This window comes from Molothrus aeneus, chromosome 28 (assembly GCF_037042795.1).
Source record: "Molothrus aeneus isolate 106 chromosome 28, BPBGC_Maene_1.0, whole genome shotgun sequence".
NCBI lineage: Eukaryota > Metazoa > Chordata > Aves > Passeriformes > Icteridae > Molothrus > Molothrus aeneus.
This window is the reverse complement of record NC_089673.1, coordinates 3,264,028-3,281,908: the sequence shown is the minus strand read 5'-3', so window position 1 is coordinate 3,281,908 and position 17,881 is coordinate 3,264,028. Positions and strand designations below refer to the sequence as shown.

Sequence of the window (17,881 nt, the reverse complement as noted above, 5' to 3'; positions counted from 1 at the left end):
GAATTCTTTATTTTCCCCCAAACATTGGAATGAAGCCTGCAGTGCATCATCTGCTCTGCAGCCAGGTTGGCAGGGCTCCATGGTTCTGAGGCCCTCAACCCCCTGCCCTGCAGCTCTGCCCACTGCCTGGGCTGTGACCCCCCTGTCTCAAGCTACATCAGGGAAGATATAGGTTGGATATTAGGAAAAAAAATTTCCCTGAAAGAATAATAAAGTACTGGAATGCTCTTCCCAGGGAGGTGGTAGAATCACTATCTCTGGATGTGTTTAAAAAAAGACTGGACATGGCCCTTGGTGCTATAGTCTAGCTGGGGTGTTAGGGCACAGGTTGGACTCGATGATCTTAGAGGTCTCTTCCAACCTCATTATTCTGGGATTCTGGGATTCTGGGATTCTGTCCCCTTGGAGCAGACCCCCGTGACCCTTGTGGGGCATTGGCTGCCCCAAGCATCCCCAGCATCCACTGGCCAGAGGAGACACAGCTTTGGTTTGAAGTTTAATGCTGATATCAGTGAGCTCATCAGTGGGTTAGGATAAAGGCTGCTGCACATCCTTGGCTGATCCACAGGTCAGCAGCAGCACAATTCCCAACCCTCCCACTCTGAGGCACTTCCAGCCCCAGCACCTCCATGGTCCTGCAGACTGTGCTCCCTCCACTCCCACAGCCCTGAGGAGGGAGCCCAGAGCAGCCCAGGGACTCTCCCTGGGGGAATTCATGTCCCAGCACTGGGTAAAGACAGGGTTGAATCACTCAAGATCAGATACCTGAGAAGGGTCGGGACAGACACATGTTGCACAGCCACACCCCATTCCAGGTCACCTCTTAGGGACCCTGTTGTCCCCATGGATGGTGCAGGGACACCAACACATCTTGCAGCTCCTCTGAGTACCCTGCCATGCCTGTGCCCCTCTGGCTGTTGCAACACCCAGTGCAGGGATGCTGAGGTGCCTCGCTGGAATTCACCCTTGCTTTATATTTTCCTCCTGTAAAAGTCTTGGCACACCTGTGTTCCTATAGAAACAACAAATAACACTTTGCTAATGAAATCCCCTGCTTTAATTACTCCTGCACAGTGTGAGGGAGGTGTGGAAAACAGATGTCAATTTTCTCCTGCCTTGAGCATTAATAATTAGTCCTGACCTTAGGAAACCCCATGGAGGAGGGAGCTGCAGGGGTGGCTCATGCTGACAGGCAGCAGCAGCTTGAGGCAGGTTTCAGAAAGTGGGAATTTAGTCTAGAAAGATGGTTTGACTTCTCAGGTAACACTGAATTCCTCTGACAGAAAAGACCACTTTAGAAACAGACAGTAAGGCATGGTTTCCAGCTCATTTTAGGGAACTTTTTGATGATAATTGCATTCCAGGGCAAACTTTATAAACATATAAAAAGAGGGAAATGGTTTTGTCCAGGTAGTATCTGCATCTGCTGATATGTAATTTTGGAGCCAGAACTTCACCTCCATTTTCTCCCAAAGTAAGACCAATTTTATGTTTGAACACCATTGTGCTACCATGAAGCTCCTGTTATGCCGTAGGACTGGAATTCTGATTTTGAATAATATTAAAAATGGGCTCACAGTGTGCACGTGCTCAAGAAGAGAGGCAGGATCTGGTTTCATACTCAGCCTTTTACTTCAAAGGCTGTGGTAGAAACAACATGCAGTCCTTGTGGTTGTGTTCAATGGGAGGTCATGGAAATAACGTCCTTGAGTGGTTAATGTAGTTTTAACTCTTAATTAATGCTCATGATTTTAATTGCTGCCCTGTGGCATTACCAAAGTATCACAGATATTCTGGGCAACGTGTGTTTTTATGGCATAGCAGATCAATGGCAAACAAAAGATGAAAGAAAAGGCAATTCCCCACAGAGGAAGAACCGTGAATCACCTGTGTGACACAGGTGACAGTGTGACACTGTGCCACTCTGAGGGGCTTTGCTCAGGACAAGGCTGAGCGTTTGGACTCACACAGGGGCTCCGCACCGGTTTTGTCTCTGACATCGCCCTTTCCCCACATCACCGCTGCAATCAGAGAGGACAAACCGCGGCATTGCCCGGGCAGAGGTGAGGAAACGAAGATGGGGACGAAGCACATTCCTGGCAGCGCCACGTCCCGGCCGCCCCCGCCTGCTGCTGCACCTTTTCCATCCGCACCTGGGCAGGACGAGCAGCGAGTGGGTGTCCCCTGGCGCTGTGCCCGGCGCTCACACGACAGGAACACATCCAGGGGACAGACACAGCCAGAGCTAGCAGAGGCTCCGATCCTCCAGCTCTCCGAGCTGCACGGACTTGTCTCCATCCACCAGTGGAGATAGGGAACCACTTCTCCATAGCAGCCAATCCTGATATTCCAAGGACACATCCCACTCCTGTACTGTCTCCAGCTTTCTGCAGATGGAGGGGAGGGAGTTGTGCCCTTTGAGCTCCTCAGCAATGTACCTTTGTTCTTCCTTCCATTCCCTTTTCTCCCCTCCTTTGGCAAATGATCTAAGGAAGAACTTGGCTGTTGGGAAGGGGCTGTTGGGGCCTGTCTGCAGAGACAGCCCAACAATCCACCGTGTGCACACATGAGCAATCCCTTCCCTTCCACACCCTGCAGGATGAGCCAGGCACACTCAGATTGGTGGGTTCTGCCTGTGCTGTGGGTCAGCAGGGCCTGGCCACACCACTGTGCTCGGTTCTGGAGCCTTTTTTGCTTGCCAGAGATGATCTCTGTCTCTCCTGAAGCTCCGTTCAGATGGGAACCATAAGCTCCAAATTCACAGTGAAGCTGTCCTGCCTGCTCACAACTGACAGAAAAACATCACTGGCATCAGCTGCTGAGCTGTGCTCCTGTCAGCTTTGTGCTCCTGCTCACAGGGCTTACACACCAGAAGCTTTTTCCTTACGTCCTTCATCTACTTTCTGCTATTCCACATTTTCCGTGGACATCCCACAATTTCTAGCTAGCCTCCATACCCTGTCCTTTTGGGATGGTTTGCTAAGTTCACAAAGAAGACAAGCCACCCTATCACCTTTCCACAGTCCCCCACTCTTGGGTGGTCTCTGAAGTGAAGACTCCAGAGAGCCCTGGAGCACAAATTCCCTTTTCATTGCTTTTTCATGACTGCTCATCCCTCTCCCTGCGGATAAAAGAGCGGACTTGTATTTCCAGGATTGGCAGCCAAGTTCCTTCCAGCACCATTGTACTCAGGGGCTTTGGAGGTGCATTCAGGGTCTCACAACACGGCTGCTGTCCCTGCAGGTGTGTGTGTGCAGCCCAAGCAGGGACAGGAAACTGTAGCTGGGGCAAAAAGCCACAGTAAAAGAGATGCTGAGCTATTCCCTCAAATCCTGCACCGCTCTGTTTCAAAGCTCACAGTGCAGAAGGAATTAAATCATAGCCCTGAGCAAGGAGCCTCCTCCTTTTAATCACACCTGACAATTTACTTGGAAACGGAAGAAGCATAAAGATGCTCTTTGTAAGAGAAAAAGCTTCAAGTGCAATATGACAAAAAGCATGAATAGAACAAAGGCAAAAATGACGATTCTGGAAGTTGGCTCAGGCTTTATGAGTGATGAAAATCGTCGGGAATGCAAGGGAAAAAAAAAAAAAAAAAAAAAAAAAAGAAGGAAAAAAAAAGTGTGGCAACGCCTCCTGGCCGGGCTATAAAGAGCCCCGAGGCAGGGGAGCGAGCACTCGCTGCTGCTGCTGCTGCTGCTGCGCTGCCGAGCCGCCTCTCCCTGCACCTCCAGCCTCCAGCATGAGCACCACTGTCAGGCAATACTCGTCCTCCACCTCCCTCAAGGGCTTCGGGGGCCTGGGGGGAGGCTCCAGCAGGGTCTCCTCCGTGCGTGTCGGGGGAGGAGGGTACCGGGCCCCCAGCGTGCACGGGGGCTCCGGCAGCTACTCCGTCTCCTCCCGCGTGGTCTCGGGGCTCGGCAGCGGCTTTGGGGGCAGCTACTGCAGCAGCGCAGGAGGGGCCCTGGGCGGGGGCTTTGGGGGCAGCTATGGGGCCGGCTTTGGGGCCGCCTTTGGAGGAGGATTTGGAGGCTTTGGAGGCGGTGATGGCATCCTGCCGGCGGGGGAGAAGGAGACCATGCAGAACCTCAACGACCGCCTGGCCGCCTACCTGGACAAGGTGCGAGCCCTGGAGGAGGCCAACACCGACCTGGAGGTGAAGATCAGGGAGTGGTACAAGAAGCAGGGACCTGGTCCTGACCGTGACTACAGCCCCTACTACAGGACTATCGAGGAGCTCAGGAACAAGGTAGGATGCTGGCATTAACGGGACCATCTTCACCAAAGTCACTTGTGAAGAGATGACCTTTTTCATGTTACAGCTGGAGGGGAGAGGTTTATCAAATAGCGGGTAATTCGTGTGAAATGAAAAGCAGAGTTTTGCAATAACAGTCACTATGAACAGCAGATCACCAGGCACCAGAATGGGCTTTCTGTTGACTGTTCTGGTGTAGGGAGAAAGATGGGGCAGGAAAGGAGGCAGATAGATTCAGGTTACCTGATGGTACTTGCTGCCACACTGTCACCTCCTGCCTTCCTTTTTACTGCTTGTGCCCCATAGCTGCTCCCTGTTAGGCTCCTGATGGCGTTCTTAGCAGGCAGGGACTTGTTATCTCCTGGCCCTGTTCACTGCTGAGTGATATGCAGATGGAGATGAATAGTCATTCTCACAAATATCCTACAAATCAGATTTTTCCCCATATCCTTTGAGGAGGGTAAAGGTAGAAGTTAAAATAGAAAGAAACTGCCCCATGGGATCTTGTTCTTTGGGAGTTGCAGACACAGAGTCCAGTCCAGGATTGGAACTCACTGGGCTGTGGTAGGTGCTGAAATCAGGTGTGTGCCCTGCTGTAAAATGCAGCAGATGAAGTCATGGCCAAGGTAATTTCTCTATTCTTAGCAGCTCCCTGGATGATTTTAAACAAAACTCCTTCAGCCAAAACATCAGAATTTGCCCATCCCTCCCTGGCCTGCCATTGCTTGCCCCCCTCAGCCCTTATCACTCATCCTGAGTGAGCTCAGGCTCACTGAGGGAATGAGGTGTGGGCGGTTGGGCAATGTCATACCTGGTCTGTAAGAATAAATTCCTGGGAAATGGGGCAGGGTCAGCCCCTGGAGGGAACTCACATTCCTAAAATTTCTTGGGCTTCACCCTGGGGGAAAGGGCTTGCCTTGATGCAGGAAGCTCCTCTGCAGATTCCAGCATGTCAGTGTACTCTGATGGAGCACAGAAACATCTGGAGGCAGGAGCTGTCTCTGGATTTAAGTGATGAAATTCTGGGTTTCAAAGAAACCTTCTGCTCCTGATCCACGGGAAGGCAGATCCTTCCCTCCCTCTCCCCTGCCAGCTGGGAAATGGCCACATCAATATTCCTGGATTATTCCTTGGATATCCCCTGAAGCAGGAGAATTTACAGCTCTTCATTAGCTCGTGGCTACAGAAATTCCTGCTCACTAAATGGCCAACCATTTTCATAATGTCAGCCCAAATACTTGCACCTCAGGTGTAATTATGAAAGCCAAATGAGGTAGGCACAAGGCACTCCTTCCTTCCTCAACCCTTTTTTCCTTCTTAGCTGGGCTGCTCCCATTCCCAAAGCCTGGAGTGCAGCCAGGGCTCAGCATGGTGTGAGCACCTGGGCAGGGTGACCTGCCCATGGCAGTGTTCCCAGGGGACTGAGCCCGTGCTGATGGGAGATGGAAACGAGCACTCCATCTCCTTCTTTGCAGAGCCCACATGGAAGTCCATGGCCCAGTGCTGCTCCAGTCCTTCTCTGGATGGGATCACTCAGTGTTTGAAATGTCTTTTTCACTCTTTGACTTATCTCCCATCAGATTCTTTCTGCAACTGTTGAAAACGCCAACATCGTCCTGCAGATCGACAATGCCAGGCTGGCAGCAGACGACTTCCGAACCAAGTGAGTCTAACATCTCCAAGAGCTTTTGTGAAAAAGGGGGGAAATCCTGGCTGTTCAAGGTGCTTTTTATCTGCACCTGGGGTTTTTCCACTGGAGTGGGACATTTGGGAATAGTTCATCTCTTCCTGGGCACAGCGCTGCTGTTTCTGCACTGTGAGAGCTGTGTACACACATTGAATTAAAGATTCTTGGCAAAAATACACTGAGCTGGGGAAGGAAAAGACAAGAAAAATGTTCCATCAGGTGGGTATATGCAGCTGTGTGTGTTGTCCCCAGGTTTGAGTCGGAGCAGGCTCTGCGCATGAGTGTTGAGGCCGACATCAACGGCCTGCGCCGGGTCCTGGATGAGCTGACCCTGTCCAGAGCCGACCTGGAGATGCAGATCGAGAACCTGAAGGAGGAGCTGGCTTATCTGAAGAAGAACCATGAGGAGGTGAGCATGGAGTAGGGCTCAAATTAGGACCTACAAACATGCCTTGTGCACCAGGGAAACAGTCAGGCCAAACGCACGGGAGTTTCTGGAATTAGGGCTGTCAGGAGACACTTGACCAGGAAAGGGGAGAGAAATAATCCCTTCAGGCAGGACCTCCAGGAGGTCTGTGGGGTTCCTGTGCTGGGTGCAAAGAAGAAATTTCTCACCATGAGAAGATGCCATGTCACTCACGTGTGCTGTGTCTTTTTTGTGTCAGGAAATGACTGCCCTGCGTGGGCAGGTGGGTGGGGAGATCAGCGTGGAGATGGACGCTGCTCCTGGCATTGACCTCACCAAGATCCTGGCGGAGATGCGGGAGCAGTACGAGAGCCTGGCGGAGAAGAACCGCAGGGACGCCGAGCAGTGGTTCTTCAGCAAGGTGAGGAGCTGGAGCTGAGCAGTGAGCACAGGGCTGGGGCTGGGGCTGCTGCCAGGGCTCTGAGGGCTTTGCCTCTGTGCAGACAGAAGAGCTGAACCGGGAGGTGGCCATCAACACGGAGCAGCTGCAGAGCGGCAAGACGGAGATCACGGAGCTGCGGCGCACGATCCAGAGCCTGGAGATCGACCTGCAGTCGCAGCTCAGCACGGTACCAGGGCTGGGCATGCAGGGAGGGGGATGCAGGGCTGTGCCCACCCTGGCCGCCCCCTGAGCCCGTGCCTGTCTCGCAGAAAGCGGCGCTGGAGGGCACCCTGGCCGACACGGAGGCGCGCTACGGCACCCAGCTGGCCCAGCTGCAGATGCTGATCACGGGCGTGGAGGAGCAGCTGGCCGAGCTGCGCTGCGACATGGAGCGCCAGAACCATGAGTACAGGGTCCTGCTGGACGTCAAGTGCCGCCTGGAGCAGGAGATCGCCACGTACCGCCGGCTGCTGGAGGGAGAGGATGGCCAGTGCGTGAGGGGCTCCGCTGGGAGGGCGGCTTGGGAGGGTCACAGACACAAAGTGCCCAGGGTGTCAGCCCAGTCAGAGCTTTCAGGGCTGGTTTCTCTGTTCACATCAGCTGTGGATGCCCAGTGCTCTGTCCCTGGTGTCTGGCTGTAGTGGGGCGTTGCTGTGGTTCCTCTATCCCTCAGGAGCGGCCAAGTGGAGCAACACTTTTATCTCCATGAGCCTTCTCTGTTTTTCTCCTGCCTGAACACAGAGCCTGTGTAGCAGCAACAACAGAGTTTGTCCCTAACATCTCTTTGGTTTTGTGCTTCCCTTGTAGCATCTCCTCCCAGTACTCCTCGGCCATGTCCTCACACTCTGGCAGAGATGGTAAGAACCCACCTTTCCGCTCAGCCTGGTTCTTTCCCCTTCCCAGTCAAAGCAGGGCTGTTTAAAGCAGCATTTTCCACTCCCTTGTGGAATTCCCACCAGCTCTTGAAGAATGTGCACTATCTGATAATGTTTTAAGAAATTTCTCTCTTTCCTGCCGTGAATAATGGTCGCCCTTTCCTTTGCAGTCGTGACATCGTCCCGCCAGGTGCGCACGATCGTGGAGGAGGTGCAGGACGGGAAGGTGGTGTCCTCCCGGGAGCAGGTGGCACTCACCACTCGCTAGGACAGCCCCTGGCTCAGGAGAGCATCAGACTGAGCCAAGAAGTGCCTGAGGCCATGTGTGCTCCCTTCACCTGCTCTTCCTCATGTGTTGCCCTCATTCCATGCAGGTGTCTCTGGACACATTTAATAAAGCTTTTTCTTCTCGCTCGTGCAGCTGCAGACTTGTCTTGTCTGATCACTGACACGCAATCCCTCAAAGCCTCTGGGTTCTGTGTTCACAGGGAAAGTCCTGAGAAACCACAAGAAGCCAGTGAGAGGAGGGGAATGGAGGGACATGGGTTCCACCTGGAGGGACGGGGGCTCTGCCTGGGACAGCTTTTTTCTAATGAACTTGGTGCTTGTAAATACATGGGACTGGCTAAGACATAAACTGTGTGATAGAAAATGAAGGCAATTATGGAATGATGAGGTTTGAGGTCATTGTCCCACACACCTGGTAATTAAAGTCAACAAAAACAAGCTCAGTTCTCAAACTCTTAGGATCATAAAAAGTCACTTTCTCCTGTAAGCTGTACTTAGTTGGCTTCAGCAAGGCTGCTGCTGTCAGGTGCTCTCTCTGAGCCATGAGCCCAGCATCCAGCTGGTTGGCAAACCTCATCCCTACAGGCCTGCTGTCTCTTTTGACTGTCTTTAAATCACACTGTCAGGCACAAAAACTTTTACAGGGCTATTCATGCTGCCCCAGGGCTGCACTTGAGGAACTAAAGTAACCATTGCTTAATCTGCACAGGGATGAGTAGCAATAATTTCTATCACTGTCGTGTGTAACAGATCACTGCTAAAACCCTTCCTGAAACTACCTGAGAGGTAGAAATGATGCCTGAGGCTGAGCTGCTGTTCAGGATTAGTGACTCAGCTGGGCAGCAGCAGGTTCTGGCTGTGCCTGTGCCCACTCGCCTGCTGGAGAGCGACCAAGGGAGGGCCAGAGAGGAGAGGAAATTGTTTTAGAGCCAAAAACCTGATGGAATCACTTTGATCCAACTTCATGCTTTCTAGTCTGTGGTAGCTGGGAGCCCTGTGCATGAGCTTATGTCCATCCCACACCTCAAGGACACAGATCTGGGCTCAGACCAAAGCGAGAGGGAACAGCTGGCATTAAATCAGCTTCCCTTATAACAATGGGCAAGAGGCTCCTGCAGCTGAGGCTCAGCTTGCTCATCCTTTGGGTGATCAATGGTTCATTCATCCTCCCTGAGTCTCCCCGCAGCATTACAGTCCCCAGGGTGCTCCCTGGCCCCAGCAGGTTTGGGAAGAGCTGATGATGTCACACTGGGCATGACAGGACAGGCAAAGGAGAGGAAAGGAGATCGAAGAAGTGGGGAACCTGCCAGGTCTTTCCAGAGAAGGGAGTGTGAGATTTTATCATTGTGTATCATCATTCAGCAATTACAGAAAAGGGCAGGAAACGAGACACAGCAGAGTGCAGAGTTCATGGACTGTATTGTGCTTCTCCCTTTGCTGGAATGACAAACCTTCTTTGGGGAAAGTCTTCCAGGCCAAACAAACCAGAGCTATCTCAAAAATGAACACCAGATCAAGGAAAAATGTACCTGAGCCTCAAGTTGTCTCAGACTCCCTGGCAGCAGGCAAAGCTGCAGGCTGGAAATTCTGAGCAAACTGCTAATGTGCTGCTTTTTTTTTTTTTTTTTTTTTTTTGGCATCAGAAGAGTGTTGTTATACTTTAGCTGTAAATGGCTTTTTAAGTTTTGAACCATCTGCAGAATGCCCCAAGTGTATGAACACAGAAAAGCTTTCTGCAAACCACAAATATAACTGATTAAATAGAAGTAGGAGGCTAAAAGAAGACGTCAGTCCAAGAATAATTTCTGTGCTGGCAGCACAGAGAGATGTGGCCCCTTCTGCAGCCAAAAGGGCACAGGGGAGAGATTGATCCAGCAGAACACTCAGTCACCTCTGGGATCTGAGATATTTCCATCAGTCAGCAGGAGAAGCCAGAGATGAAATCCCGAGGAGAGCTGGGAGAGCTGATGGAAGAGCCTGGTTTGTAATCAGTGGATTCAGTTCCCCTGGAAGGACCTTATCAGGGGATATTCATCAGCATATATTTGCATCAATGAAAAAGGCTTTAATCCTGCATACAGCTCAGTGTAACCCTGTTATCACAGGCAAGAGCAAAGTCCAAGCTCAGCACAAATGATCTCTGTGCGACATTATAGTGCCCTGAAGAAAGAAAGTACCACAGAACTATAAGGTAACTTACTGCTTGTTATTTACCCTTTGCTACACACATTTATGTCTGTGAAACAGGGACAAATTGTCTCTCCAAGAGATGGACAAACACTGGTTTTGGAAAGCATTTTACAGATTTGCTGCAAGCTGCAAGTACAAGAAGAAAAGTCTTTTTAGGATTCAGTTGGGAATTACAGAGGCAAGAGCTCAGTGAATGATGGTGAAACCTTATGGACAAAAAAACAAAAAATGGAAACTGAGAACATCCTTTAAAGGTATTTCATGATGGAGACATAGAGAGAAATCAATGGGATGTGCCTGTGTCCAGAGTAATATAAAACAGCAAGAGCACTGACAATGAATAATGCTGAATTAAATGCCATCTTTCCAATCTCTAAAGCCCCATGTGCTCCTCAGACAGTTGTTTTTACAATGCCCTCAAGGAGGAGGATACTTGTTATTGTTGTTTCCATCCTACAAAGCATGAAATTGAGACTTGGAGGAGCTGAATGATTTGCCTGGAGTGACTTGCAAAGCTGGGATCAGAGCCTGGAGCACCTGGTGTCACCAGCAAGATGGAGATCAGCCCCAGTACAGCCAATAAAAGGCTGACAGAAAGTGGCATGACAGGTACATCACCAGCCAGATAAGCAAATACTTTGTAAATAGAGAACACCAGGATTTTCCATAGGTTAACATGGAAATTCAGCTGACAATGAGAGAGAGGAGCTTGGGGTGCCTCTGGATGAGCCTCTCCCTGGCCAGGCTGGTGGGTGCTGGCAGTGCCTCGCTCCAGCTCCTCCCCTGGCCCTCCTGTGCCTGGGCACCAGCAGGGATTTGGGGTTTGGTGCTGTGTCCAGGTCAGAGTCCCCAAGGAAGTCCTCTTGGATGTGAAAACACCAGATGATTCAGGTGTTTGTAGTGACATGAAATGCTGGATCTCCTTCTTGGGGGCACATTAAACTTCATCTGCATTAGCCTAAGAAACAGTCTTAAGCCTTAAAAGATATCCTGAGACTCCCAAAGGATTTCCCTGCAGGGAAATCTAATCTTTCCCATTTCCATTGCCCTGTTGAGTCTGAAAATTCTGCTGTAGAGGACTCTTGGGAATAACTCCAACATGTCCATCCTCTGCCACCAGCCCACTCTGTCACACAGCCCAGGACGCCGATGGAAACCTGCAATATGATCCCTTCCTTTCTGTTTTTTACCAAGCTCATTACGTGAGAGCAACACCTTTGCCTGGGGGAGGCTCTTCTGCTCATTTGTTACTTGAAGTAGTAATTTTTCCTGGTCAGACCTGTGCTGCTGTTCCTGAAATGCCCACGGGAGATCCTCATGAGCCGTCATTCCTCTGCTGCCCTGTCATTCCTCTGCTCCTCTTCCTCCCCTGGGGTGCAGCACTGCCTGCGAGGGGCTCCCAGGTCAGCCCAGGACAGCTCATCAGAGCATTGCCCCTGGCTGCCTGCAGGGATGTGGGGAGCAGATTTCCGTCTGCAGACTCCAGCCAGGAAGTCAATCAAAGCTAATTCTGGCAGGAGCCTTCCATTAGGCATGGAGATGCCATCATTAGCAGATCTCCTCATCACAAAGTGAAAATGGCTTTAATAAAATGAGGGCTGTGACTGCTGGCAGGGCTTGAGGTTTGTTCTCATCGAAAAGCAAGAGCTGGTTTTAAAGAAAATTTGGAATTTTGGAAAGGAATAAAGCTGGCATGAAGAACGCACAATTCCAAGGAAATAATAATAAATTACTGTTCTCCTTTACAAAAGCTGTAGGAATTCTAATCACCTTTGGTAAAGCCTGAAGGAAAGAGTGAAAGAGAGAGAGAAAAAAAGAGAGAAAGAAAGAGAGAAAGAGAGATAGGAAGAGAGGTAGAGAGGGAGAAGAAAAAAAGAAAAGAAAAGAAAAGAAAAGAAAGAAAGAAAGAAAGAAAGAAAGAAAGAAAGAAAGAAAGAAAGAAAGAAAGAAAGAAAGAAAGAAAGAAAGAAAGAAAGAAAGAAAGAAAGAAAGAAAGAAAGAAAGAAAGAAAGAAAGAAAAGAAAGAAGAGAAAAGAAAGAAGAGAAAAAGATAAGAACGTGGACACCTCTGCTTAGTTTGCAGTAACTGAAAAAACCCTCTACTCATTGTGGGTGTTTTCCTTATTGAAGAAATCCCACAGCCACAGGATTGTTTGGGTTGGGAGGGACCTCAGAGACCATCTCAGGGACACCTCCTTCTGGACCAGGTTGCTCCATCCAACCTGGCCTTGAAAAATGAAGAACTATATAAATCTTGATTAAATGAAATTAAATGTTTACTCAGCAGTCATTTTATAATTCTTTGGTTGAAAAAAGACCAGTTGTGACCAGGCTGCAGGTGGGCAGCCCTGCCTGACCCTGATCCCTGGCTCCAGGCAGGGTCTGGCCATCACTGTGGCACCAGAGCACCCAGGCTTCCCTTCTTGATGATGGCTCTAACAAAGGATGGGCACCCACAGAACCACCCCAGAGTTCAGGAGTGCTGGATTTGCAGTGTCAAGATAAAATTGAGCTTAATGAACTTGCCCAAATGGCAGAAGCAATATTTGTGAGCCAGGCTGCACCTGACACATTCTTTATGCCACGTGTCCAGGTGACCTGGATGCCAAACCCAAAGCTGAACCACACGTGGGTGAGAGCCAGCCAATATTAGCATTGCTATATTAATGTTATTAATAAAATGAAAGATTCAGATGACAAAACATTTTAATTATTTCCCTTCTTCCTCAATTTAGCGTTCCAGAACTAAAAAATTAGTTTAATAAACTTTTTAAAAGATCTTTTCTATTGTCCTTTCTAAATTTAACACCTAGATTGTATTGGAGAGTTTTCATGTGCTGGTTGGAACTGGATCAGACTTCTGTAGGGTCATGCATTTCCTGAAATTCTCCACATTACTGTTTCAGAAATCTAATGAAACATCCTGTGTGGCAGGGAATATTCAGTGGACTGCATGTTTGGTGTCCAGGAAATATCCTTTCATATTTTGGATAAATACTTGGCTATTTTGTCTACCCTTGAAAGCAGCAAAACAACCCAGACCTCTTCAAGGGGATGTTTTGATGGATGTAGAATAAAGAGAAGGGATAAACCAGCCCTGGTACATTCCAGTGCAATATTCCTCTGTGCTCTCCTGGAGTATTTGAGGTCTGAAGACCCAGACCAGGAGCTCACTCCACCAAAAGTGGAGTGGAACAGACCCTCACTGCAGGCCCAGGGTGGTCTCCTGGCCCTGATCCCAGGGACTGAGGCCAGCTGAGTGAGGGGACACCCTCGTTTGTGGTCACAAAGGGGTCGAACAGGCTCTGTCAGATAGGATGCCTTTCCCACAGCTTTCACTTTCCGGGTAGACTCGCCCACGCCGGGGATGGATAATTGCTGTGGTGCTTCATTCCCCGGGCACTCTTGGGTATCGTCGGGTTTTTGTGTCACTGTTGTTGAGTTGTCATCACAAGTCAGACCTGATGATTCAGGAAGTAACATTTTTGATGTAGTTTTGAAACACGCTTCTGTTAACCAAAGCATCTTTCTGTTGTGGGATTTCTGGAGACAAACGCCTTTGGGGAATTATTTCCGGCTGAAAAAAGAGAAAACACCTCCTAGCCAGGTCACAAGGAGGAAGAATAAACAGCCCTTCTCCAGTGGCACGATCCACAGGGACTGGTATAAATAGAGGACCAGGGGACAGAGGTATCACAGTTGGATCCTGCAGCCACCTGAGCGCTTGCCTTGGGCTCTGTTGGCTCTGCACCCCCACCATGAGCTGCACTGTCAGGCAGGTCGTCACTACCTGCACCCAGGGCAGGGGCAGCACAGGCAGCAACGCAGCTGGCACTGCCAGGAGGGTCTCCTCTGCCTCCTCGGGCAGACACGCTACCTATGACTTGGGTGCAGTGGTCGGCGGCTTCTCCGGCGGCAGCGTCAGCGAGGGATTGCTCGGGAAGCAGCTGAGCGCCGGCAGTGCGGCTGGTGGGAGCTTCGGAGCCACCCAGAGGGCTTGTTCTGCCCTGGGATTCAGCACAGGAGGAGTCTGCACTCGAGGTGGCTTCCCCAGGGCTGGGGCTGGCTGTGGGGATGGGATCCTGTTTGCTAACAACGAGAAGGCGACCATGCAGAACCTCAACGACCGCTTGGCCTCGTACCTGGACAAGGTGCGGCTCCTGGAGGGGGACAACGCCGACCTGGAGTGCAAGATCAGGGAGTGGTATGCCAAGGTGGGGCCCATCTGCGAGCCACGGGACTACAGCTGCTACCACAAGGAAATTGAAGACCTTCAGAACCAGGTAAACCCTTGTTTGCCAAGAAAATCCTGCTATTTCTTTGGGCTTTGCTTTCATATGTGCACAGAGCTCTGTCAAAGGGGAGAGGCAATGGCTCTGGAGCAATGGTTTATATGAAATGATGGTCTATGGGAGGGGGATTCTGCATTTACTGAGCACTGATGCTTCAGCAAGGCTGGGTCCACCCAGCTGGCACATGGGTTTCCCTGCTGTGATGCCACATAACTGATTAATAACCCCAATATATGGAATTACTACAAAATACCCCAGGAAGCTGTTTCCTCCAGGGTCTTCTGGAGGCAGAGGAAGCTGCAAACCCACATATTTCTCTTATGATTTATATTCCAGATCCTGTGTGCAGCCATGGAGACTAATAAAATCCTTCTGAACATTGATAACAACAGGATGACTGCTGATGACTTCAGAGTGAAGTGAGTATAGTCCCCTGCTGGCCCATGGAAGGGCAGGTGAAGGGTGATGATGGGGACATCCCAACCCTCTGCCTGTCACACTGCATAGTAAAACAGATCTCTGATACCACTGGCAATATTGATAGCACTGCATGTCTGAAGGGAAAGAACTTGATCCTCATTTTTTTCCCCCGACCTCAACGGAAGGCTTTGCCCTGCTTTGCTGACATGCTGACCTTGGTTTAAGGTATGAGACCGAGTGTGGTCTCCGGCAGAATGTGGATGCTGACATTTGCAACCTCCGGCCCGTCCTGGACCAGCTGGCCAGCTGCAAGACCGACCTGCAGCTGCAGTGTGAGGCTCTGACAGAGGAGATGTGCTGCCTAAAGACCAACCACGAGGAGGTCAGCTCTCTCAGGGAATTGAGAAGAAGGAAAATCTCCCCAAAGGTGGATGGATATTACTGACACAGCCACATACTTCCTGCAGGAAATGAGCTGTCTGAGGAAACAGGCCACTGGGGATGTGAGTGTGGAGGTCAATGCCTGCCCTGGCCCAGACCTGAGGAAGATCCTGGAGGATCTGAGGTGCCAGTACGAGACGCTGATGGAGCGCAACCGCAAAGAGACGGAGCAGTGGTACGCCTGCAAGGTACCTCGCGTCCTCAGAGCTGCAGCCAGCTCTGCCCCAAGGGGGAAAGGGAAAAATGAGGGATTAAGAGGTGTCCTAATAACAACAAGTGTCACAGATGTGCTCAGATCTAACAGTACTTCCCGATTTCTGTGTTCCATCCATGGCAAAGGGGCCACCACATGGTGTCACTGGGTCAGAATGGAATAAACAGGGTGTCAGCCTTGGATGTGCTCGGGGCACTGCGGGGTGTGGGGAGGTCCTGGACACCACGAGATGCAGTGGGGAGGTGAGGAAAGGGCTGTTCTTTCTGACCTTGCAGGTGGAGGAGGTGAATCTGGAGGTTGTCACAAGCAGCCAGGAGATCGAGTCGAGCAACAAGCAGGTGACTGAGCTGAGACGTCAGCTGCAGGCCCTGGAAATCAATGTACAAGCCCAGCTCACTATGGTAGGTGATGCCACAAGGATGCACAGCTCCAGCTCTCGTGAGCAGGGCTGTACCTGTGTCCAAACCAGGTACCTGTGTGTTGGTTCTATTCTCAGAAAGAAAACCTGGAATCCTCTTTGACGGAGACCGAATGTCGCTACAACAAATGCCTGGCTGAGCTGCAGAACCAGATCTCCTGCGTGGAGCAGCGGCTGGCTGAGATCCGAGCAGAAATGGAGTGCCAGAACCAGGAGTACAAGACCCTTCTGGATGTCAAGTGTCGCTTGGAGCAGGAGATCCAGACCTACCACTGCCTGCTGGAGGGCGGCCAGCACGACATCATGTATGCAAACAGGGCTGGGCACCCTAAAATCTCTGTGCTTTGCCTTACAGGGATATGAAAATTCGTGATCCTGGTAGGAAAAGCAACACTGTGGTGAGGAACCAGTGCTGACCTGTTTTCAGACAGGGCTGATTACAAAAACCAGGAGGCATCTGAGGATTTGGCTCTGATAAATGTCCAGGGAGCACACCAAAGACCATTCCTGGGCCAGGGAATGGGCTGGGAGAGCCCTCAGAGCTGCCCCAGCCCCTGGCACAGTTCAGCAGCTCTTTAAGGGCAGCTTCACCAGGAGCTGGACAAAGAGTCATGTAACTGAGTTTTATTGGCTTGCCAGAATGAGACAGGATTAGGGACTAGCCGCTAAATTAACTGAAACGATGAATTATCTAAATATTTTCAGTTTCGCACAAGTTTAATTAAAGTTTTGGATGTTTAATTTGTATGCAAAGCAGTTGGCTCTGCCCTGCCTTCCATTGACTGAGGTTTTGAAACAGCCAGGCTGTTAATTCCAGACATGGCTGCACACACACAAAACTGCCCTGAGCACCCACCTACTGCCTTTGTTTTGTTGGGAGAGGAGCCTTTGGAATGGTGGTGCCCTGATGTGGGCTCCTCTGGACTCTCCAGTCCTAAATTATTTACAAGAAAAGTCAGTTTTTGTTCCAAAATGCCTATTGCAAGGGCTGAAGTGGCACTGTTAGTGCTTGCCCAGGGTAATCCTGAGGGCCAGATGGAAAAGCAACATCTGCCAAAAGACAGGGGGACAGAGGTGGCTGCAGCTGACCTCAGGGCTGGGAGGGGGAACTGTGACTGAAGAGACAGAGCTAAAGCACTGAGGAGGGCAGGGGGAGATCTCCAGGGTGGCAGTGCTGAGGTCTGGGTGTTCAGAGGTGTCTTTTTCCGCAGAGGGTCGGCAGGAAGAGGAGTTGGTGCCACAGCAGCTGGGAGAAGCACGGGGCTGAAAGGCAGCCTGTGCCAGCCCTGCCTGCCCTGAGCCCTGCACGGCCCAGGGTCCGTCAGGTGAGGGGGTCTCCAGGCAAGTGGGACCATGAAGTGCTTCTTTAGTGCTGGGTACCAGGAGGATGAGAGGTTTCCAGGCTTTTCTGGGTGATGAAGAGAGCCTGGAGAGGGTTTTCCCTGGAGAGAGGCTGGGCTGGAGTCAGACACTTGGGATCACAGCTGTGACTGTTGGTGGTAGGGAACTGGGATTAACTGGGCTGTGGTGGGAAGCAGTGATAAGGGATGCAGCTATGGGATATTTATTTGTAAACCTATGCACAGAAATTGTGTATGACACTGGGGGGTGCCCAGCAGTAAATGTGTGTTTAAACAAGGCTTTCAGCACAACATGGGAAGGAGGAACTGGCAGGGGAATCAGTCACAAGTCTTTCAGCAAGGATAAAATTTAGCAAAGCTGGGAGCAGAGGGAAAGAGAAAAGTCAGTACAAAAGCAAAGGGGTATAAGAGAAAGGCACAGGATGCTGAAAAAATTATTCTTCTCATTCTCCTTCAGGTCACTGCAGACCAGAGAGTCCCTGCCAGCCCCACTGCACATCCCCTGAGGAGCTCTTTGAAGAAAAAGTCTTTTGGAAAATCAAGGCAAAAATAACCTGGGAGCTCTCAGTTGTGCTCCAGCAGCAGTCAAAGG

The 17,881-nt window shown here is 50.6% G+C and overlaps 2 protein-coding genes across 2 annotated transcripts; both read left to right on the top strand.

Moving 5' to 3' along the window:
• Nucleotides 1–3,688: 3,688 nt before the first annotated feature.
• Nucleotides 3,689–8,085, top strand: LOC136567217 (keratin, type I cytoskeletal 14). The gene is made up of 8 exons (XM_066566726.1): nucleotides 3,689–4,249; nucleotides 5,836–5,918; nucleotides 6,195–6,351; nucleotides 6,608–6,769; nucleotides 6,852–6,977; nucleotides 7,060–7,280; nucleotides 7,598–7,647; nucleotides 7,836–8,085. Exons 1-8 carry the CDS (start codon nucleotides 3,743–3,745, stop codon nucleotides 7,931–7,933), a joined length of 1,404 nt encoding a protein of 467 aa, XP_066422823.1. The 5' UTR covers nucleotides 3,689–3,742; the 3' UTR covers nucleotides 7,934–8,085.
• A 5,816-nt stretch (nucleotides 8,086–13,901) lies between these two features.
• LOC136567238 (keratin, type I cytoskeletal 19-like) lies at nucleotides 13,902–17,227 on the top strand. The gene is made up of 7 exons (XM_066566758.1): nucleotides 13,902–14,426; nucleotides 14,772–14,854; nucleotides 15,081–15,237; nucleotides 15,323–15,484; nucleotides 15,786–15,911; nucleotides 16,007–16,233; nucleotides 17,140–17,227. The coding sequence occupies exons 1-7, from the start codon at nucleotides 13,902–13,904 to the stop codon at nucleotides 17,225–17,227; spliced, it is 1,368 nt and encodes a 455-aa protein (XP_066422855.1).
• Nucleotides 17,228–17,881: the final 654 nt, after the last annotated feature.

What these genes read in the sequence shown, in the direction of transcription:
- LOC136567217 (XM_066566726.1), top strand. Translation starts at nt 3,743, where the DNA reads ATGAGCACCACTGTCAGGCAATACTCGTCCTCCACCTCCCTCAAGGGC. An exon ending in TCGAGGAGCTCAGGAACAAG is followed by an intron (nt 4,250 to 5,835) that starts GTAGGATGCTGG and finishes ATCTCCCATCAG; the next exon opens with ATTCTTTCTGCAACTGTTGA. An exon ending in GCAGACGACTTCCGAACCAA is followed by an intron (nt 5,919 to 6,194) that starts GTGAGTCTAACA and finishes TGTTGTCCCCAG; the next exon opens with GTTTGAGTCGGAGCAGGCTC.
- LOC136567238 (XM_066566758.1), top strand. Translation starts at nt 13,902, where the DNA reads ATGAGCTGCACTGTCAGGCAGGTCGTCACTACCTGCACCCAGGGCAGG. An exon ending in AGCAGTGGTACGCCTGCAAG is followed by an intron (nt 15,485 to 15,785) that starts GTACCTCGCGTC and finishes CTGACCTTGCAG; the next exon opens with GTGGAGGAGGTGAATCTGGA. An exon ending in TACAAGCCCAGCTCACTATG is followed by an intron (nt 15,912 to 16,006) that starts GTAGGTGATGCC and finishes TTCTATTCTCAG; the next exon opens with AAAGAAAACCTGGAATCCTC.